This window comes from Ipomoea nil, unplaced genomic scaffold (genome assembly GCF_001879475.1).
Source record: "Ipomoea nil cultivar Tokyo-kokei standard unplaced genomic scaffold, Asagao_1.1 scaffold2847, whole genome shotgun sequence".
Taxonomy (NCBI): domain Eukaryota; kingdom Viridiplantae; phylum Streptophyta; class Magnoliopsida; order Solanales; family Convolvulaceae; genus Ipomoea; species Ipomoea nil.
In genome coordinates, this window is record NW_017619275.1 from 366,747 (window position 1) to 387,288 (window position 20,542).

At 38.3% G+C, this 20,542-nt stretch overlaps 3 protein-coding genes and 1 pseudogene across 3 annotated transcripts; 2 read left to right on the forward strand and 2 right to left on the reverse strand.

Annotated features, from left to right (window-relative positions):
* The first annotated feature begins 53 nt into the window (after positions 1-53).
* Positions 54-8,698, forward strand: LOC109160431. Its single transcript, XM_019308730.1, has 7 exons — positions 54-1,332; positions 1,714-3,405; positions 6,508-6,588; positions 6,727-6,754; positions 6,885-6,978; positions 7,096-7,169; positions 8,620-8,698. The coding sequence occupies exons 1-7, from the start codon at positions 54-56 to the stop codon at positions 8,696-8,698; spliced, it is 3,327 nt and encodes a 1,108-aa protein (XP_019164275.1).
* A 3,745-nt stretch (positions 8,699-12,443) lies between these two features.
* LOC109160432 lies at positions 12,444-13,235 on the reverse strand. Its single transcript, XM_019308731.1, has one exon. It carries the CDS (start codon positions 13,233-13,235, stop codon positions 12,444-12,446), a length of 792 nt encoding a protein of 263 aa, XP_019164276.1.
* A 3-nt stretch (positions 13,236-13,238) lies between these two features.
* Positions 13,239-13,856, reverse strand: LOC109160433. Its single transcript, XM_019308732.1, has one exon. The coding sequence runs from the start codon at positions 13,839-13,841 to the stop codon at positions 13,239-13,241; it is 603 nt and encodes a 200-aa protein (XP_019164277.1). The 5' UTR covers positions 13,842-13,856.
* Positions 13,857-19,069: 5,213 nt separating this feature from the next.
* On the forward strand, positions 19,070-20,043 carry LOC109160434 (annotated as a pseudogene).
* The last annotated feature ends 499 nt before the right edge of the window (positions 20,044-20,542 follow it).

The window sequence follows — 20,542 nt, forward strand, 5'->3', positions numbered from 1 at the left end:
TTGTTTGCTCATGGATTCTGAAATCCCTCAATCCGGCTATTGTAGAAAGCATCATGTACTTCGACAAGGCATCTGACATCTGGAAAGCCTTGAACAAGAGGTACGCACAGTCTGATTCCCATAGAATCTCAGAAATCCAGAATGAGATCTTTAGAAATGTTCAAGGCAGTATGTCAGTGAATGAGTATTTCACTAAGTGTAATGCATTGTGGCAACAGATGAATGCATTAAGGCCCTTACTTCTGTGTGAATGTACACCTAAGTGTTCCTGTACACTTATGGCTAGAATGCAGAAAGAAAGAGAAGATGATCAAGTAATTAGGTTCCTAGAGGGACTAAATGATGAGTATGAGACCATTAAATCAGGAGTTCTTATAATGGACCCAATGCCTGACATGGAGAAAGTCCTAAACATGACTCTGAAAGTGGAAAGAAAATTCAGAAACTTTATATCTCAGAAGCGTAGTGAGTTTGTACAGTCTAATGCCATTCAAAATAACCAAACCAACTCTGAGGAAGAACAGTCTGTTGTAGCTGTTTCAGCTTCCAATGGAAGAAGAAAATTTAACAATAATGGAGGGAAAAATGTTCCCAAGTGCACCTTCTGTGGGATGCTTGGTCACACAATTGAAAAGTGCTACAAGAAGCATGGATATCCACCTAGTTGGGTTGCAGTCTATAAATCCAAAAATAAGCAAGTACAAGAAGTGCAGCAACTGTCTAACACCTCTGTGAACCAGGTGGGAGATATTGGATTGTCCAATGACCAGTTTCAGAGGTTATTATCCCTTCTGCAAGGCCAGAATAAGGGAAGTCAGGGCTCATCCAATGCTGCTGTGTCAATGACTAATCCTGGATTGAGATCAGATTTCAGAAACTCAACAAATAATTCCACTGAAGGCATGTTTATCTCTCACTCTCATACTGTTAATGCCATTTTGGATTCACCTACTGTTTGGATATTGGATTCAGGAGCCACAGATCACATAACTTGCTCTATGGAATACTTTGAGGATTCTCAAAGAGTCCTAGGAATCTTTGTCAAATTGCCTAATGGAAATGTAGTGGGGGTCACACACATTGGACAGATTAAGCTTAGCAATCACATAGCCCTCAAGAATGTTTTATACATTCCTTCATTCACCTTCAACATTATATATGTCAGCAGGTTAGCTAAACATTTTGGTTTCAAAGTTGTTTTAGATGCTGACTCTTGTGCTATTCAGGGGAATCATGGAATGATGGATGGTTTTGCTATAGAAGAGAATGAGCTGTATCTGATCAATAGTCCCCCAATCAAGAAGGGTTCACAACATTTTGATAATAATTGTGGTAAACAATGTAATAGTCTGTCTGTTGAATTGTGGCATAACAGACTTGGTCACTACCCTATTAATAAAATACCTTTTTTGAATGGGATAAAGCATAATGATCTTCATAAACATTCCAATTTTGTGTGTGATGTTTGTCATTTTGCTAAGCACAAGAGGTCCATGTTTCCTATTAGTAACTCTAAAGCTGACAAATGTTTTGACTTGGTTCATATGGATGTTTGGGGGCTATTTGCAGTAGAATCACTTAAAGGAGATCATTATTTCCTAACTATTGTTGATGATCACAACAGGTTCACCTGGTTGTACATGATGAGGAATAAATCAGAAGTTAAGTCTGCATTCTAGAATTTTTATACTTATGTCTGCACACAATTTTCAGCCAAAGTCAAGGTTGTGAGGTCAAACAATGGGACTGAGTTTATGATGAGTGCCTTCTACAATGACAAAGGAATCACTCACCAAAAATCTTGTGCATATACCCCCCAAAAAAATGGGGTGGCAGAGAGAAAACATCAACACATTTTGAATGTTGCAAGGTCCCTGAGTTTTCAGTCTGGATTACCTGTTCAATTCTGGGGTCATTGTGTCATCCATGCCTCCTATTTAATCAATAGATTGCCCATTAAGATCCTTAATGGCAGGTCTCCTTTGAAGGTCCTTACAGGAAATGATGTGGACTATAATCAATTAATAGCTTTTGGATGTTTGTGTTTTGGTGCAACTGTCTCAAAGGGGAGAAACAAAATGCAATCTAGGGCAAGGAAATGCATCTTCTTGGGGTATCCAGCTAATGTCAAAGGTTATGTCATATATGACATTAATAATAAGTCTGTCTTTGTTTCCAGGGATGTCAAATTTTATGAGGAAAATTATCCTTTCAAACAGCAGTGCTCAGTAGAAAATGTGGTTGGTGCTCATAATCCCTCTTTACCTAATATTCCTATATCTGACAGAACAAGCTATGACTCCTCAGAAACCATACAAAGAGTTGACTCTGAGGATATTGATAGAAGTCTTGATAATGAGAGATATGTCATTGAAGAAAGTGAACATGGCAGTGAAATAATTGGTGATACACATGTTCACAATGAAGGCCAGCTCAATGATGCAGATATGGTCATTGATATACATCTGGACAATGATGTACCTGAAATAAATGATGAAGACATGGCAGATGATAATGATCCACCAAGGAATTGTACTGATCAGCCTAGAAGGTCAGCAAGAACTAAGAATATCCCTGTCAGATTGAATGATTACCACTACCAATCCATGATGAGAACATCCCCTCATCAAATCAGCAAATTCATTTCCTTTGATAGTTTTGTGTCCTCTATTACATCCACTCAAGAGCCACAAACCTATCATGAAGCAGAAAAACACCAAGTATGGAGAGAAGCTATGGAATCTGAGATAGAAGCCCTTGTCCAGAACAATACATGGACTCTAACAGATTTACCAAAGGGAAAGTCACAAATTGGTTGTAGATGGGTCTATAAAGTGAAACACAAAGCTGATGGTTCCATAGAGAGATATAAGGTCAGATTAGTTGTAAAGGGATACACTCAGCAACTTGGGGTAGACTACATTGAGACTTTCTCACCTGTGGCAAGGATGACCACCATTAAAACTTTCTTGGCCTTAGCTATTTCCAGAGGATGGGACATTCAACAGCTTGACATTAATAATGATTTTCTTCATGGAGATTTAAAGGAAGAAGTTTACATGGTCTTACCTCCTGGATTCAAGTGTGACAAGCCAAATCAAGTCTGCAAGTTACTAAGATCATTGTATGGCTTAAAACAGGCTAGCAGGCAGTGGAATGCTAAATTGACAGGAGCTCTTCTTCATTATGGTTTTCACCAATCAACAGCTGATCCTTCCCTCTTTACCAAGACTACAAACACATCATTCACTGCTTTGCTTGTATATGTAGATGATGTCCTTGTTGCAGGAAATGATTCTGGTCAGATAAGAGAGTTAAAACACCTGGTTGATGATGCCTTCAAAATCAAGGATCTTGGACCGCTAAACTATTTTTTGGGAATTGAAGCCCTAAGAACTCCTACTGGTCTCAATCTATGCCAAAGGAAATATGCTTTGGAGATACTAAAATAAAATGGTTTCTTGGAGTCTAAGCCTTGTCACGCCTCGCTTCTAGGATATGACCCGGCCGTATCGCTACACGAAAGCCTGTAACAATACGAAGCCTAGCCATACATACCTCTTGGAACCTTCATAACAACACTTTAATAGATAATAATTCCTCACTTTTATGGCAAATATAAACAACTAGTTCTTCCCAAAAACTCCCCAAATCACCACTATTAAATATATACAATCAAGACTAGCATGACAAAATGCATTACAAGCACAAAAACCAAGCACAAAAACAGGAATATCCAAAAGAAACAAAAATCTGTGATAGGCTCCAATAGTAGGACTAAGTCTCCTAGTTTCCAAAAGTCACCTTCGAGACCCCACCACTTGTGCTCGTGCTATTCGTCCTTAACTACTCTGAAACATTAGGAAACAAAATACAAATAATGAGCTAATGCCCAGTAAGTGGTACTCCTCTCAACCCCGGATAAGTTACCCCAATATAATACAAAAACTTTAGAGCAATAACTAGATGCAAAACATGATCTTTAAACTATATCGAAGCCATAATATACTCCATCATACTATACATAAGCTCACAAAACAAGAAACTTTAGCTACATGGGCATCAACAATATTTCATAACACAATACTTTCAAAAACACAAATCATTCCTTAACATATGACCCATTGGCAACGTACAACCACCATTATATTCTGTGACACATGCCATTATCGTTGTAATGGTCCAAAAAGACTCGACGATTCGGAATGAGTCAGGCTCGACGATTCAAAATGAGCCGGATGGAACGTTCCAACAAATAATTCAAAAGACTCGACGATTCGGAATGAGTCAAGCTCGACGATTCGGAATGAGCATTTAGGAACGTTCCAAGCCAAACAAAACAAACAATAAAATGTAGGTTGCCTCATAAATTTGACCAAAACACTCAAAATAGTTCTTATAATCAAATAGCTCGATGTAGCAAAAATCCTTTCCTTAAAATCACATAACAAAGTACATATTTCCAAAATAGATAATAAGTTTATCAAACTAAGAAATATGCAAGTTATGAACCATTCTCAAAATAATAATTTTCTTAGTACATAACTCTTTTAAAAATTATAGAATAGTTTATTAAACCAAAGTAATTTTAAAGGAAATGAAATGGCTTAGTTGGAAGAACTCAATTTAATATATATAATCATGAGGTTAAGAGTTCAATTCTTTCTCTAAACAAATAATCCATTTTATAAGCATGTAATACATATAGAAAAATAAACATAAGGTATGCTAACAAGCAAAGTGGAACCCACAACCTACCATTGCCTACACAATAACCACAAGCCATTCTACCATCTCTACACTTGATGATAATTCCAGTTCAGATTAAATAAGAGCATAATTTCTGTCCAGAAACACAGTTCACAACAATTCCAGTCCAGATTACATAGCAACGTTTCTAGTCCAAAAAAAACGTAGCTCAAGCTTCAATATACAATTCGGAACACAAGCTTATTTTATAGTATAGGGTAAAAATAGTTTTGAGAGGAATAAACACTTACTTAAAACATCCAAATCTTAGCTATTTATCTCGCCCAATTACTCCTTGTCAAAATCCCTAATATTTTCAAACAATCAATCTTAGGGCTCCAAAGATAAACCCAACTCATAAAGAGTAAAAGATAGAGGTTAAACTGACCTAGAATACCCAATATCTTAGAGATCTAAGCTTGAAGAAGATGGAGATCCAAGCTTCAAGGTTTTTCTTTCCCCTATCTCTCTATAATTAGCTCTCATTGTCTTCTTTCAAATGAGATGCTTATCCAAGACTAAAGTGGTTCCTTAACCTTTAAGGGTAAAGAAGGGTAATTTGGTAATTTTATCCAATATCAAAATAAGAAGCTTTGACTTGTTGACTTCACTTAATAAAACTTAAGCATAATTGCATTTATAAGAAAGTGGGTATTACAATCTCCCCACCTTAAAATAAGTTTCGTCCTCCAAACTTACTTACCTTCAAACTTGAAGAGTTCAGGATATCTATCCTTCATATCATCTTCCTTTTCCTATGTTGCTTCTGTTGGGGTCACTACTACAGAAATTGTATTTAACGTCTCCAATACAACGTCGGTTTTTTAATAAACCGACGTTAAATATTTATAATAATTAAAAAAAGACATTCAGCGTTGGTTTCTTCAAACAACCGACGTCTTATCTCTTAAAAATAAATTAAAAAAAAAAAAGAAATTACAAAAGATACGACGTCGGGTAGACCTATAACCGACAACGTACCTTATTAATTAAAAAAAAAAGAAATAAATATACTATATGACGTCGGCTAGAAGGTAGCCGACGTTGTATAGTTTACGATTTTTTTTTAAAATTTTTATATTGAAGATACAACGTCGGTGATTTTTAATAACCGATGTTGTATCCTTTATTTTTTTAAAAAAAAATAATAATTAACTATACGACGTAGGTCAATATTTAACCAAGGTCGTATTGTTATTTCAGCCCTAATATTTCGTCCGCCGCTGCTACTTCTTTCAAACAACACACATCTTCTTCTTCCATCTTCTTCTCCCTCTGCTACTTCATTCAAACAACAGACATCTTCTTCTTCCATCTTCTTCCATCCGCTCGCCACACCGTCGACTCCACCGTTTCCATCTTCTAGTCGCCACGGTCGTCGCCCCCTCCCCTTCGTCTTCGCCAGCCGTCGCCTCGCCTCGCCTCGCCACAACAGCGTCGCCGGTCTTTCCTTGCCTCGCCGGACGTCCCTTGCCCCGCCGGACGTCGCCTTGCCCCGCCGGACGTCGCTTGCCTCGCCGAACGTCGCGTTGGAGGAGGCATGAATGAATATAAGCAGACTTGAATGCTGGATCTCGTTGCCTGTTTACATTTATCTGTACTAAATAAATTAATCTGTTATATACTCCGTATTAAACAGTGGGCGAAGCTTACATAACATTGGACATGGTCTTAATCCCTACAAGCAAGCAATCTCCATTATTGGGAAAACTTTAGCTGCCTTTAACCTCATCTCGATCGGGTTGTATGTATTTGTAGGCATAGATGGACAGTTTGTAAGCATAGATGGACAGGATGGTATGAAGCTCATTTGTGGGATAATAGTTGCAGGAGGGAAGGGCAATCACTAAAGGGTCGTCAAGGTTTAATTTTCACTTTTTCTAAGTTTTAATTATTATAATAATAATTATTATTGTTATTATTGTTGTTATTGATGATTCCTAACCATTTTTCTTTTATTGGTATTGACTTGGTCAGATCTGATAATCACTAATAGTGTATCTGGGTGAGCTTTTCCTTCTAAGTTCTACATTCTCTCCATATTTTAAAAAATAAAGTATATTTATTAATAATCATAATCTTTTTATTATTAGGGTTAATGTTTGTTTGTTTTTTAATAATATGATCGAATATAGGTGGATAGAACTATACAAGGAGGATAAAGCAGCTAGGGTTTATGATCTTGCTGCATTAAAATACTGGGGAACTTCTACAACTATTAATTTCCCAGTAAACATTTTGTTCTTTCATTGCATGGGTAGTATTAATTTGGACCGTTTAATTTAATTTTTGAGAGAAAAAAAAGAGGAAGAAAATTTAATGTTGTTGGGTATTTTTTGAATGCAGATCAGTAACTATGAGAAAGAAGTGGAGGAGATGAAACACATGACTAGACAAGAATTTGTAGCTGCAATCAGAAGGTAATTAAGTTGTTTTTATTATTAATTATGGATTAATTTAATTTAATTAATAAAAAATAATTACTAGATAATGAATGGATATTACGAATTCTTTATATGTGAACACCTGGTATAAAACAAGAATGTGGTTATTATGTTATGAAATTCATGTTGAAAATTATTTTCAACAACCACTTCAAGGGAATGAACAAGGCAAGTAGTCCTTGAAGTTTAGTTGATGTTGATAATTTAAGTTTGAAATTATTATTATCAATATTATCAATTGTAGAATTACCATAAATTTAACTTGTTTAGTTGATGGTATGAGTTGCTTTTGAATTAATTGTAAGATTTATTAGTTTTGATTAATTGTGAGGAATATCAAATTGCTGGATAGGTTAAGAAAATTGTTGTGATTTGTAAAAGCTGTACAGGTTTAATTGGGTGGAAAATTGTTAAAAAAATAATAAAAAATAAACGACGTCGGTTGTTTATAAATAACCGACATTGTTTATTTTTTTAATTTTTAAAGTTAACATAAGACGTCGGTTTTTTCATAAAAACCGACGTCTTATGTGAATTTATTTTGTTTTTAAAATATACGACGTCGTTTCTTAACTAAAAATAATTTTTAAAACTTTACGACGTCGGTTATTTCTTAATAACCGACGTCGTATGTTAATATTAAAAATTTAAAAATTATACGACGTCGGTCAAACATTATTTACGACGTCTGCTGCCTAGACGTCAGTCGAAAACCGACGTTAAATGGGGTCAAAAAACCGACGTTAAAGCCCTTTTTTGTAGTAGTGGGTATGATGTGACCATTGCACTTTAACAAAAGGGATTACTCGGGACCTCAACACTTGTTCCTTCCAATCAATAATGCGAAGAGGAACTTCTTCATATGTTAAGTCATCCCTAACTTGTAGTGGTTGATACTCCACCACATGACTCGGATCTGCAATGTACCTTCGTAGCATTGATACATGGAATACATTGTGAACTCCAGCTAATTGTGGTGGTAGTGCTAGCTCATAAGCCAAACTACCCACTCTACTCAGAATCTCAAACGGTCTAATGTAACGTGGACTTAATTTTCCTTTCTCTCCAAACCTCATTACTGCTCAAGTTGGTGAAACCTTTAAATACACCAAATCCCCAACTTTGAATTCCAATTCTCTTCTTTTCAAGTCAGCCCAGCTCTTTTGCCTGTCTTGAGAGGCTTTAATTCTTTTCTTAATTAATTGGGAAAATCGCATTTTTGGTCCCTCAATTGTTCCCAGATATGCAATGTAGTCCCTCATGATCAATTTTGCTAAATTGGTCCCTCAAATGTTTCAATTCTAGCCAATATAGTCCTGCGGTCAAATTTGTCACTAACTAGAGTTAATACTATGGACATTTTGGTAATTTCACAACACTAAGTTTTGCCCCCAATTTCCTCCTTCCTCCCACATTGACTTTTCAGATTTGTCACTCGCACCAGAATTCATGGTGACGATAACGCCGCCGTGGTCGTCGGCGACTGGCGGCGGTCCGGTAGCTGACCGGTCGCCGGAATTTGCAAATTCTGGAAAATGTTCAAAATCAAGTGCGATGTGTCACAAAAAACATATCAATTTAGGTTTAAGGCTCTGGAAGCAATCTTCACCAGAAAAACCCAATCGAACCACCACCTTTGCTAGCAGCCAAATTTATGGACACTGGACTTGAAGTACTAAAATTCTAGACACCCATCTGTTGATTTACTTGCCGGGACACCGGGATCTGCGAATAAGGTGAAACGGGAAGCATATACGGATGAGAAGGCGGGATGCCGACCCTTTTGCTTGTGTTTTTGGAGCTAAAATTTGGAGAGAACTGTAGCATCTCCGCCGCGATAAACCCTCAATGCTGCGGCAGCGGCCTGGTTGCCAAAGGCGACAACAACAGCGGGAGTCCACTTCCGCCGCCGCTGTAGTGGTGGTTGAGATTTCTGTCAATACACTGACCAAGGAAGCAGAATTTCTCACCCAAATCCTAAAAAAAAACACTCCAAAAAATCAAAACTCAAACAGACACCAGATCTAAAACCACACGAACATCAAAAGTTGACCAGCACCATACGCCAACACTAAAACAGAACAGCAATTCAAGCACTCGCGAGAGAATCTACAGTTGGATTTTGACGGTCTTGGAGTTGGACTTCGCCGGACCAGAGTGGTAAGAGTTGGTCGGTGTATTGACAGAAATGCCCGCTCGGCAGGCGGACAGAAGCTTCCGACAACAACAATGGGAGTCCACTTCGGGCCAGCAGGAACGCAATCGACAGAAGCTTCTGGAGCAGGCTCGGCAGAAGCGTAATCGCCAGCAGTACTTGCGTCAGCAGAACTCGGCTGCCATCAAAATTCAAAATTCTCACCATTACCACCCATTTTTACTCCAAAATACCAACATCAAATTGGGTTAGGTCAAATCGGATGAAGGAGGAAATTGGGGGTAAAACTTAGTATTGTGAAGTTACTAAAATGTCCATAGTATTAACTCTAGTTAGTGACAAATTTGACAGCAGGACTATATTGGCTACAATTGAAACATTTGATGGACCAATTTAGCAAAATTGATCATGAAGGACTACATTGCATATCTGGGAACAATTGAGGGACCAAAAGTGCGATTTTCCCTAATTAATTTAATCTTCACAACTGTGAGTTGTACAAGTTCTGGTCTTAAGATCTTTCTTTCTCCAACTTCATCCCAATATAAAGGAGATCTACACTTCCTTCGGTATAAAGCTTCAAAAGGTGTCATCCATACTTGATTGGTAGCTATTGTTATATGCAAACTCAATCAAAGTTAAGTATTTACTCCAACTACCCTTGAAATCCAAAACACAAGCTCGAAGCATATCCTCCAAGGTCTGAATTGTCCTCTCGGTTTGCCCATCCGTTTGTGGATGAAATGCAGTGCTTAATCTTAATTCAGTCCCCATGGCTCGTTGTAAGCTTCTCCAAAACTTTGACACAAATCTAGAGTCCCGGTCAGATACTATACTAACAAGTACGCCATGTAACCTTACGATTTCATTCACATACAACTCACCTAGGTCATTCAATGGAGTTGTCTTCTTAATGGGTAGAAAATGTGCAACCTTAGTAAGTCGATCCACAATAACCCAAATGGTATTTTTCCCTTGCTGACTGTTCGGTAATCCACTCACAAAATCCATAGATATATGTTCCCACTTCCACTGAGGTATCTCTAGGGGTTTCAGTAATCCTGCAGGTCTTTGGTGTTCAGCTTTGACTTGTTGACATATCATGCATCTAGCCACAAAGTCAGCAATATCCCGCTTCATACCACTCCACCAGAAATGATTTCTCATATCTCTATACATTTTGGTAGCACCTGGATGTACTGAGAAGTGGGACTGATGGGCTTCCTTTAAAATATCCTTCCTTATCTCGACATCATTTGGAATGCATAGTCGGGACTTGAGATAGAGCGACCCATCATCATGAATACCGAACTCTCTTGGGTCACCCGCTTGAACTTTTTCCCGAATCTTAATCAGCTCGGGATCTAGAACTTGGGCCGCTTTGATGCGATCTAATAATACCGGTTTTGCAGTCATAGTTGCCAAAATTCCTCCTTGCTTATCTTGCGAAATAACCTCAACTTCTAAATCTTGCAAGTCTTTCAACAATTGGGTTTGAGTGGTTACTGTTGTCACATTAACCATGGAGGACTTACGACTTAAAGCATCGGCTACCACGTTAGCCTTACCTGGATGATAATTAATAGAGAGGTCGTAATCTTTGATTAGCTCCAACCATCGTCGATGTCTCATGTTTAATTCCTTTTGGGTAAAAAGGTACTTCAAACTCTTGTGGTCCGTGAATATTTGACAAGATTCTCCATATAGGTAGTGCCTCCAAATTTTTAAAGCAAATACCATAGCTGCTAGTTCTAAGTCATGAGTGGGGTAATTAACTTCATGGGGCTTCAATTGTCGGGACGCATAAGCTACCACCTTATCATTTTGCATCAACACACATCCTAATCCTCTTCTTGATGCATCACTATAAATAACAAATTCTCCTTCCCCGGATGGTAGGGTTAAGATAGGTGCACTAACCAATCTTTCCTTTAATTCCTGAAAGCTCTTCTCACACTCCTCATCCCAATCAAACTTTATACCCTTCCGAGTTAACCGAGTCAATGGCATAGCTATTAATGAGAAGTTTTTCACAAATCTCCTGTAATAACCTGCTAAACCCAGAAAACTCCTTATTTCTGTGACATTAGTGGGTCTCGGCCATTGCGTTATTGCTTCAACTTTACCCGAGTCCACAGAAATCCCATCTCCAGAAATCACATGACCAAGAAAAGATACCTCCTTAAGCCAAAATTCACATTTACTTAGCTTGGCATACAATTCATTTTCCTTCAAGGTATGCAAGATGATCCTCAAATGTTGAGCATGCTCTTCCTCACTCTTTGAATATATCAAAATGTCATCAATAAATACCACAACAAATTTGTCCAGAAATGGCTTGAGGACCCTATTCATTAAATCCATAAAGAAGGCAGGAGCATTAGTTAACCTGAACGGCATCACCAAAAATTCATAATGGCCATACCGGGTCCTAAAAGCAGTCTTGGGTACATCGCTAGCTTTAACCTTCAATTGATGGTACCCTGATCTCAAATCAATTTTTGAGAAGTATTTAGCACCTTGCAGCTGGTCAAATAAATCATCTATGCGAGGTAGAGGATATTTGTTCTTCACAGTGACTTTATTTAATTCCCGATAGTCAATACACAATCGCAAGCTACCATCCTTTTTCTTCACAAATAACACTGGTGCACCCAAGGGGATACACTAGGTCTAATAAATCTCATATCAAGCAACTCTTGTAATTGCACCTTTAACTCACGTAGCTCAGATGGTGCCATGCGGTAAGGGGCCTTTGAGATTGGAGTGGTTCCGGGAACAACCTCTATTTCAAACTCAATTTCTCTATTTGGAGGTAATCCAGGTAATTGCTCTGGGAACACATCCGGAAATTATTTAACAACGGGGATATCATCTAACTTAACTTCTTTACGGTGGGTATCCATTACATAAGCCAAGAAACCGCTATACCCTTTTCTCAATTTCTTCTTAGCCTTGAATGCTGAAATTACTTTTAATGGCACCCTCGAAACCAACACCCCACTCCTAGGAAAGTGTTCCAAAGTAAAAATAGGTTGCCCAGGAATTTGAAATACCACCTTCCTACGAGCACAATCAATGAAGGCATAGTTTTTTTATAGCCAATCCATTCCTAATATCACATCAAAATCCCGCATATCTAGTTGAATTAAGTCAATTGACAAATTACTCCCATTAAGTTGTAGATGACAATCTTGAAACCAAGTGTCTGTCACCATAATTTTCCCCATCGGGGTACTAACATATAAAGGTTCACTCAACTTTTTAGCTTGCAAATTTAAGCTCTTTGCAAACCTCTCAGAAATAAAACAATGCGAAGAACCAGAATCACACAACACATAAACATCCACAGTGTTTAGGGGAATAATACCTGCAACTACATTGTCCACCTTATCTGCATCTTCCTGTGTCATGGCAAAAACCCGAGCATTAGCCCTTTTGGGATGAGTCGACTGTGCTTCATTCTTCTTCATGGAGGGACAATTCTTGATCAAATGGCCTTGTTGTCCACATCCAAAGCAAGCACCAGTCTTACGGTGACATGGACCGGTATGAGATCGATGACAATATCCACATGTATTTGCCTTTTTTTGAAATCCAACATCTCTTTTCTTATTGCTAGAACCACTAGCTTCTTTAGATATCTTGGGCCCTGCTCTTTTCTTCCTTGCCCAATATTCAGCTTGCTTATTCAATTCGGTTTCAGCTTTAAGAGCGCTCATATACACAGCCAAGTAGGTGGTGAAGATGGTCCCACACAACTTATCTCGAATATCAGGTCTTAGTCCCCGCTCAAACTTTCTAGCTTTGTCTTTCTCGTCAATCATATATCTCAAGCAGAATTGGCCCAACTCATGAAACTTGTGAGCATACTCCAACACAGTCATACTTCATTGCCTTAAGTCCAGAAACTCATTTTCCTTGATTGTCTTCAAACTGTCAGGGAAGAAATTGTCAAAGAAAATCCTTTTGAAATCTTGCCAATTAACACCATCAGGGTGGGCAGCCCTTTCTACCTCCCACCAATGCTCAGCATTCCCTTGCAATAAAGGAACGGCTACTGCTACCTTGACGTCGTTAGGGTATTGCATTGCATCAAATAATTTTTCCAATTCCTTAATCCATCTCTCTGCTGCTGTAGGATCTGGGCCACCATTAAAGGTAGGGGGGTTCACTCGCCTAAACCTTTCGAAATATGAAGACTGGGTAGTGACATCTTGTTGTCCTTGTTGTTGTCGAATTAGATTAGCTACAACAGTACTGATCCCACTGATATCTGCTTGTGTAGCTAATGGTGGTGTATTTGGCAAGGTAGTTGGGGTAGCTGTAGGTGTTGTACCAGGAGGGGCCGCAGTAGCTCCAGGATTGACTCCCTGAACCGGGGGACTCCTTGATGGTCCTGCATCCACAGCTATGTTCCGAATAGGAGACACATTTGTCGACGGCCTACCTCGATGAGTTTGACCACGTGTACGAACACCCCTCCTAATCATAGTAAAGAAACACTCCCTAAATTCACAACAGAAAAAGTATGGCCACATTAGCAAAATGTTTAGGAATCCACACCTAGCTAGAACTTGCTCAAAGCCTAAACTTATCAGCCACTAGGTTAAAGCCTAATTTTGCAAAAATTTAAACTTAAGTTCTTGACCAACTAAGGATTCAAACCTAGGCTCTGATACCAACTCTGTCACGCCCCGCTTCTAGGACATGACCCGGCCGTATCGCTACACGAAAGCCTGTAACAATACGAAGCCTAGCCATACATACCTCTTGGAACCTTCATAACAACACTTTAATACATAATAATTCCTCACTTTTATGGCAAATATAAACAACTAGTTCTTCCCAAAAACTCCACAAATCACCACTATTAAATATTTACAATCAAGACTAGCATGACAAAATGCATTACAAGCACAAAAACCAAGCACAATGGTTTACCAAAATACAAATGGTCAACAGGAATATCCAAAAGAAACAAAATCTGTGATAGGCTCCAATAGTAGGACTAAGTCTCCTAGTTTCCAAAAGTCACCTTCGAGACCCCACCACTTGTGCTCGTGCTATTCACCTGTCCTTAACTACTCTGAAACATTAGGAAACAAAATACAAATAATGAGCTAATGCCCAGTAAGTGGTACTCCTCTCAACCCCGAATAAGTAACCCCAATATAATACAAAAATTTTAGAGCAATAACTAGATGCAAAACATGATCTTTAAACTATATCGAAGTCATAATATACTCCATCATACTATACATAAGCTCACAAAACAAGAAACTTTAGCTACATGGGCATCAACAATATTTCATAACACAATACTTTCAAAAGCACAAATCATTCCTTAACATATGACCCATTGGCAACCTACAACCACCATTATATTCTGTGACACATGCCATTATCGTTGTAATGGTCCAAAAAGACTCGACGATTCAGAATGAGCCCGATGTAGCAAAAATACTTTCCTTAAAATCACATAACAAAGTACATATTTCCAAAATAGATAATAAGTTTATCAAATCCTAAGAAATATGCAAGTTATGAACCATTCTCAAAATAATAATTTTCTTAGTACATAACTCTTTTAAAAATCATAGAATAGTTTATTAAACCAAAGTGATTTTAAAGGAAATGAAATGGCTTAGTTGGAAGAACTCAATTTAATATATATAATCATGAAGTTAAGAGTTCAATTCTCTCTCTAAACAAATAATCCACTTTATAAGCATGTAATACATATAGAAAAATAAACATAAGGTATATTAACAGGCAGAGTGGAACCCACGACCTACCATTGCCTACACAATAACCACAAGCCATTCTACCATCTCTACACTTGGTGATCATTCCAGTTCAGATTAAATAAGAGCATAATTTCTGTCCAGAAACACAGTTCACAACAATTCCAGTCCAGATTACATAGCAACGTTTCTAGTCCAAAAAAAAAAACGCAGCTCAAGCTTCAATATACAATTCGGAACACAAGCTTATTTTATAGTATAGGGTAAAAATAGTTTTGAGAGGAATAAACACTTACTTAAAACATCCAAATATTAGCTATTTAGCTCCCCCAATTACTCCTTGTCAAAATCCCTAATATTTTCAAATAATCAATCTTAGGGCTCCAAAGATAAACCCAACTCATAAAGAGTAAAAGGTAGAGGTTAAACTGACCTAGAATACCCAATATCTTAGAGATCTAAGCTTGAAGAAGATGGAGATCCAAGCTTCAAGGTTTTTCCTTCCCCTATCTCTCTCTAATTAGCTCTCCTTGTCTTCTTTCAAATGAGATGCTTATCCAAGACTAAAGTGGTTCCTTAACCTTTAAGGGTAAAGAAGGGTAATTTGGTAATTTTATCCAATATCAAAATAAGAAGCTTTGACTTGTTGACTTCACTTAATAAAACTTAAGCATAATTGCATTTATAAGAAAGTGGGTATTACAAGCCTGCTAAGACATCCTTCACTCCAGGCCAAAGACTCACCAGGACTGATGGGAGATCAATTGATAATCCTGAGGTGTTCAGGAGACTAGTTGGTAAGCTCCTCTATCTGACAAACACAAGGCCTGATATATCATATGCAGTGCAGCAACTGAGCCAGTTTGTAGATAAGCCCAGGGATATTCATTTGATTGCAGCACATAGGGTACTAAGATACCTAAAGGGATCTCCTGGCACAGGTCTATTTTACTCATCCACTTCTGATATTAAGCTACAAGGATTTTCTGATTCAGACAAGGCCACTTGCACTGAGACTAAAAGATCTATAACTGGCTATTGCATATATCTTGGGGAATCTCTCATTTCCTGGAAAACCAAGAAGCAAGCAACCATATCAAGGTCCTCTTCTGAAGCTGAATGTAGAGCCTTGGCTTCCACAGTGTGTGAGATCCAATGGCTTCTATATCTCCTAGCTGATCTGCAGTTTATCACCAACAGTCCCATTGCCTTATTCTGTGATAACCATTCTGCCATTGCTATAGGGGAAAACCATGTTTTCCATGAACGCACCAAACATATAGAAATTGATTGCCATGTGGTGAGGCAAAAAGTGCTTGAAGGAAGGATCAAGCTGCTGGCAGTTCCCTCTTCCAAGCAAGTTGCGGATGGCTTTACTAAGGTCCTGTCCAAGCCCTTATTTGATGTCTTCTAATCTAAGCTGGGCCTTCAGGATGTTCATGCTCCAGCTTACGCAGGGGGGTGGCGGAACATTAAGTAATGGAACACTTACCAAGCAGATGATCAAAGTGTAGCTCAGTTCTAAAGGCTAAAGGCTCAGGGGTATTTTTGTCTTTTCTTTCCTGTGTGGCAGTTATAACTGCCGTCCTTGTATATGTAGCTAAGCTACTTCCCGCTTCGCATTCTAACTTTTCACTCCTTTATTCATCATCAATACAGAAGAGTTTTCTTTCCGTTTTCTTCATCTTGAGTTCATCCTGTATGACGAATCATCTCACATATCATATGTTCGACAATAACTGAAAGCTAGAGACCTAGAGCACAGTGGACCCGAATAACAAATTTAATATTTTTAATACTTTTTTTATTTTTTTAATCTCCATTTGCACACTATATATATAATACGGAGTATATATATATATATATATATATATATATATATATATATATATATATATATATATATATATATATATATATATATATATATATATATATATATATATGGATGTACTCAGGTGCGAATAAGTGCCCAGGAAGGAATATGCGAACGAATCAGCGTGCAACACGTGTCCAGATCTAATAGCTTAAACAAAATGCGGTGACATTTTCGTAAATAATTGAACATCGAAGTGCAAGTAAAATCACTTACAAGTGCACCTACTTTCACCTATAAGTGATTAAATGCATGTAATTTTGCCTTATTAGCATTCACTTCACTCACACATTCATGCACCTGGGTGTGCTTATAACTATAGATGCAACTATTTATAACTATAGGTGCAACTACTTATAACTATAGGTGCACCTACTTTCACCTATAAGTGCATGTAATTTTGTCTGGTTAACATTCATTGATCTGAGTTCAGCGGGTAGTAATAGCCCTGAAAACCACCCGCAAACATTCATGCACCTAGGTGCAACTACTTATAACTATAGGTGCACTTAGTATTGATGCCCAGTGTAAATTTTTACTTGCACCTATAATACATTTTACATGCACTTGTAATAGATTTTACTTGCACTTCGATGTTCAATTATTTACGAAAGTGCCACCGCGCTTTTTTAAAAAATCATTGTTTTTCATCCATTAGATTTGGACACGTGGACGGACAGAATCCATTCCTATTTCGCGCCTGGGTGAAGCATTCGCACCTGAGTGCGATTATATATATAGGGATGCACTCAAGTGCGAATAAGTGCCCAGGAAGGAATATGCGAACGAATCAACGCGCGACACGTGTCCAGATCTAATAGCTTAAAAAAAACGCGGTGGCATTTTCGTAAATAATTGAACATCGAAGTGCAAATAAACCACTTACAAGTGCACCTACTTTCACCTATAGGTGCATGTAATTTTGTCTTGTTAGCATTCACTTCCCGCAAATATTCATGCACTTGGGTGTGCTTATAACTATAGGTGCAACTATTTATAACTATAGGTGCAACTACTTATAACTATAGGTGCACCTACTTTCACTTATGAGTGCATGTAATTTTGTCTTGTTAATATTCATTGATCTGTGTTTAGCAGGTAGTAATACCTCTGAAACCACCCGCAAACATTCATGCACCTAGGTGCAACTACATACAACTATGTGTGCAACTACTTAGAACTATAGGTGCAACTACTTATAATTATAAGTGCACTTCGTATTGATACTCAGTGTAAATTTTTAATTGCAACTATAATACATTTTACATGCACTTGTAATACATTTTACTTGCACTTCGATGTTCAATTATTTACGAAAATGCCACCGCTCTTTTTAAAAAAAATCAGTGTTTCTCATCCATTAGATCTGGACACGTGGACGGACAAAATCCATTCCTATTTCGGTCCTGGGCGCAACATATATATATATATATATATATATATATATATATATATATATATATATATATATATATATATATATATAGAATAAATTTCAATTTTGGTCCACTGACTATTGCAGTTGTGTTAATTGCAAGACTTGACTTTCAAAAATGTTAATTTCGTACCTTGACTATGTAATTCTTATCAATTTTGATCACGCCGATCAAATTTCTGGCCAAATGTGACCGGAATCTTTTAATTCATTTTAATTTTTTTTAGGGGTAATCGCACTTTTGGTCCCTCAATTAGTGCCCATTATGCAATGTCATCCTTAGTTCCCAATTTTAACACATTTGGTCCCTCAATTATTCGACCATTAAGCAGATTTGGTCCTTCCGTCTGTATGGCCGTTTAACACCGTTTAAAGCATGGGTAAAAGTGGAATTTCACATAGCATCGTTTATAATAAGTAGGGGAAATCGCACTTTTGGTCCCTCAATTAGTGCCAATCTGCAATGTCATCCTTAGTTCCCAATTTGAACACAATTGGTCCCTTAATTATTTGACCATTAAGCAGATTTGGTCCTTCTGTGAGACCATCAGTTTAATTAACTCCGTTTAAATCAGGGATATAATTGAAATTTCACATAGCCTTGAATATAATAAGCTAATTTTTTCCCCTTTCTCTGCCCGGTTGTTATTTCCGCCGCCGCAGATGCCAGATGCTCCGCCACCGTCGAGAAATGTCTCGGCATCCACCATTCGCAAGTCCACTCCCTACCCATCTTACTGCCAAACTGTTCTCCCCAGCAACAACTCTTCTTCCAATGTCTATGACTATGGCCGATATGATTCTCCGTTTGCAAATCCTTATCCGCTGCGCGCAAGTTTCTGTCATTGATCCAGAAGTACCTTCGCCGCAATTCCAAGTCGTTAACCACCACCGCCGTTCGAGCTTTCAAGGATTGCGAGTTCCACGCCGGTGTAAACATGGATTATCTCTCCAGTTCTTTCAAGACTGTCAACGGGACTTCCCGGTATCTCCCGGTGTTGGAAGCCGACGACGTGCAAACATTGCTCAGCGCCATTCTCACCAACACGTAGACGTGTATAGACAGCCTGCAAGCGACGTCGTCGGCTTGGAGCGTTAGGAATGGGATCGTGGCGCCACTGGCGAATGACACGCGGCTGTTTAGTGTTTCTCTGGCTCTGTTCACTAAAGGGTGGGTGCCGATGAAGAAGAAGGCCGCCGGCGCCGGAGCTTGGCGTCCGACCAAGAAACAGCTTGGGTTCCGGAATGGGCGTTTGCCTCTGAAGATGTCGGAACGAACGAAGGCAATTTTTGAGAGAGTTAGCCGGTGAAAGCTCCTGCAAACTCAGGAAGATGACCAGGTTCTGGTGACTGACATTGTGGTTGTGAGTCAAGATGGGAGTGGAAATTTTACCACCATTAATGACGACGTCGCCGCTGATCCCAACAACACTCTGTCTGACGGCGGCTACTTCCTCGTATACGTGACTGCTGGCATGTACGAGGAATACATCTCCATTGCCAAGAACAAGAAATACTTGATAATTATCGGTGACAGCATTAACTAGACCATCATCACCAGAAATCACAGCTATGTTGATGGCTTGACTACTTTCAATTCTTACTCATGTGAAATTTCAATCATACCCCTGATTTAAACGGAGTTAATTAAACTGATGGTCTCACAGAAGGACCAAATCAGCTTAATGGTCAAATAATTGAGGGACCAATTGTGTTCAAATTGGGAACTAAGGATGACATTGCAGATTGGGCACTAATTGAGGGACCAAAAGTGCAATTTCCCATACTTATTATAAACAATGCTATGTGAAATTCCACTTTTACCCATGCTTTAAACGGTGTTAAACGGCCATACAGACAGAAGGACCAAATCTGCTTAATGGTCGAATAATTGAGGGACCAAATGTGTTCAAATTGAGAACTAAGGATGACATTGCAGAATGGACACTAATTGAGGGACCAAAAATGCGATTAGTAATTTCCTTCTTCTTGGTTCTTCTTCTCCATTCTTGGTTCTTCTTTTCATGAGAAAAATGTCACAGGCCAAACTTGTAATCAAAGACGGTTGAGATTGAATCGTTGATGATTCAGCTTCAAGAATCAGAAAGCATAATCAAACGCCTATGACTAGAAGTA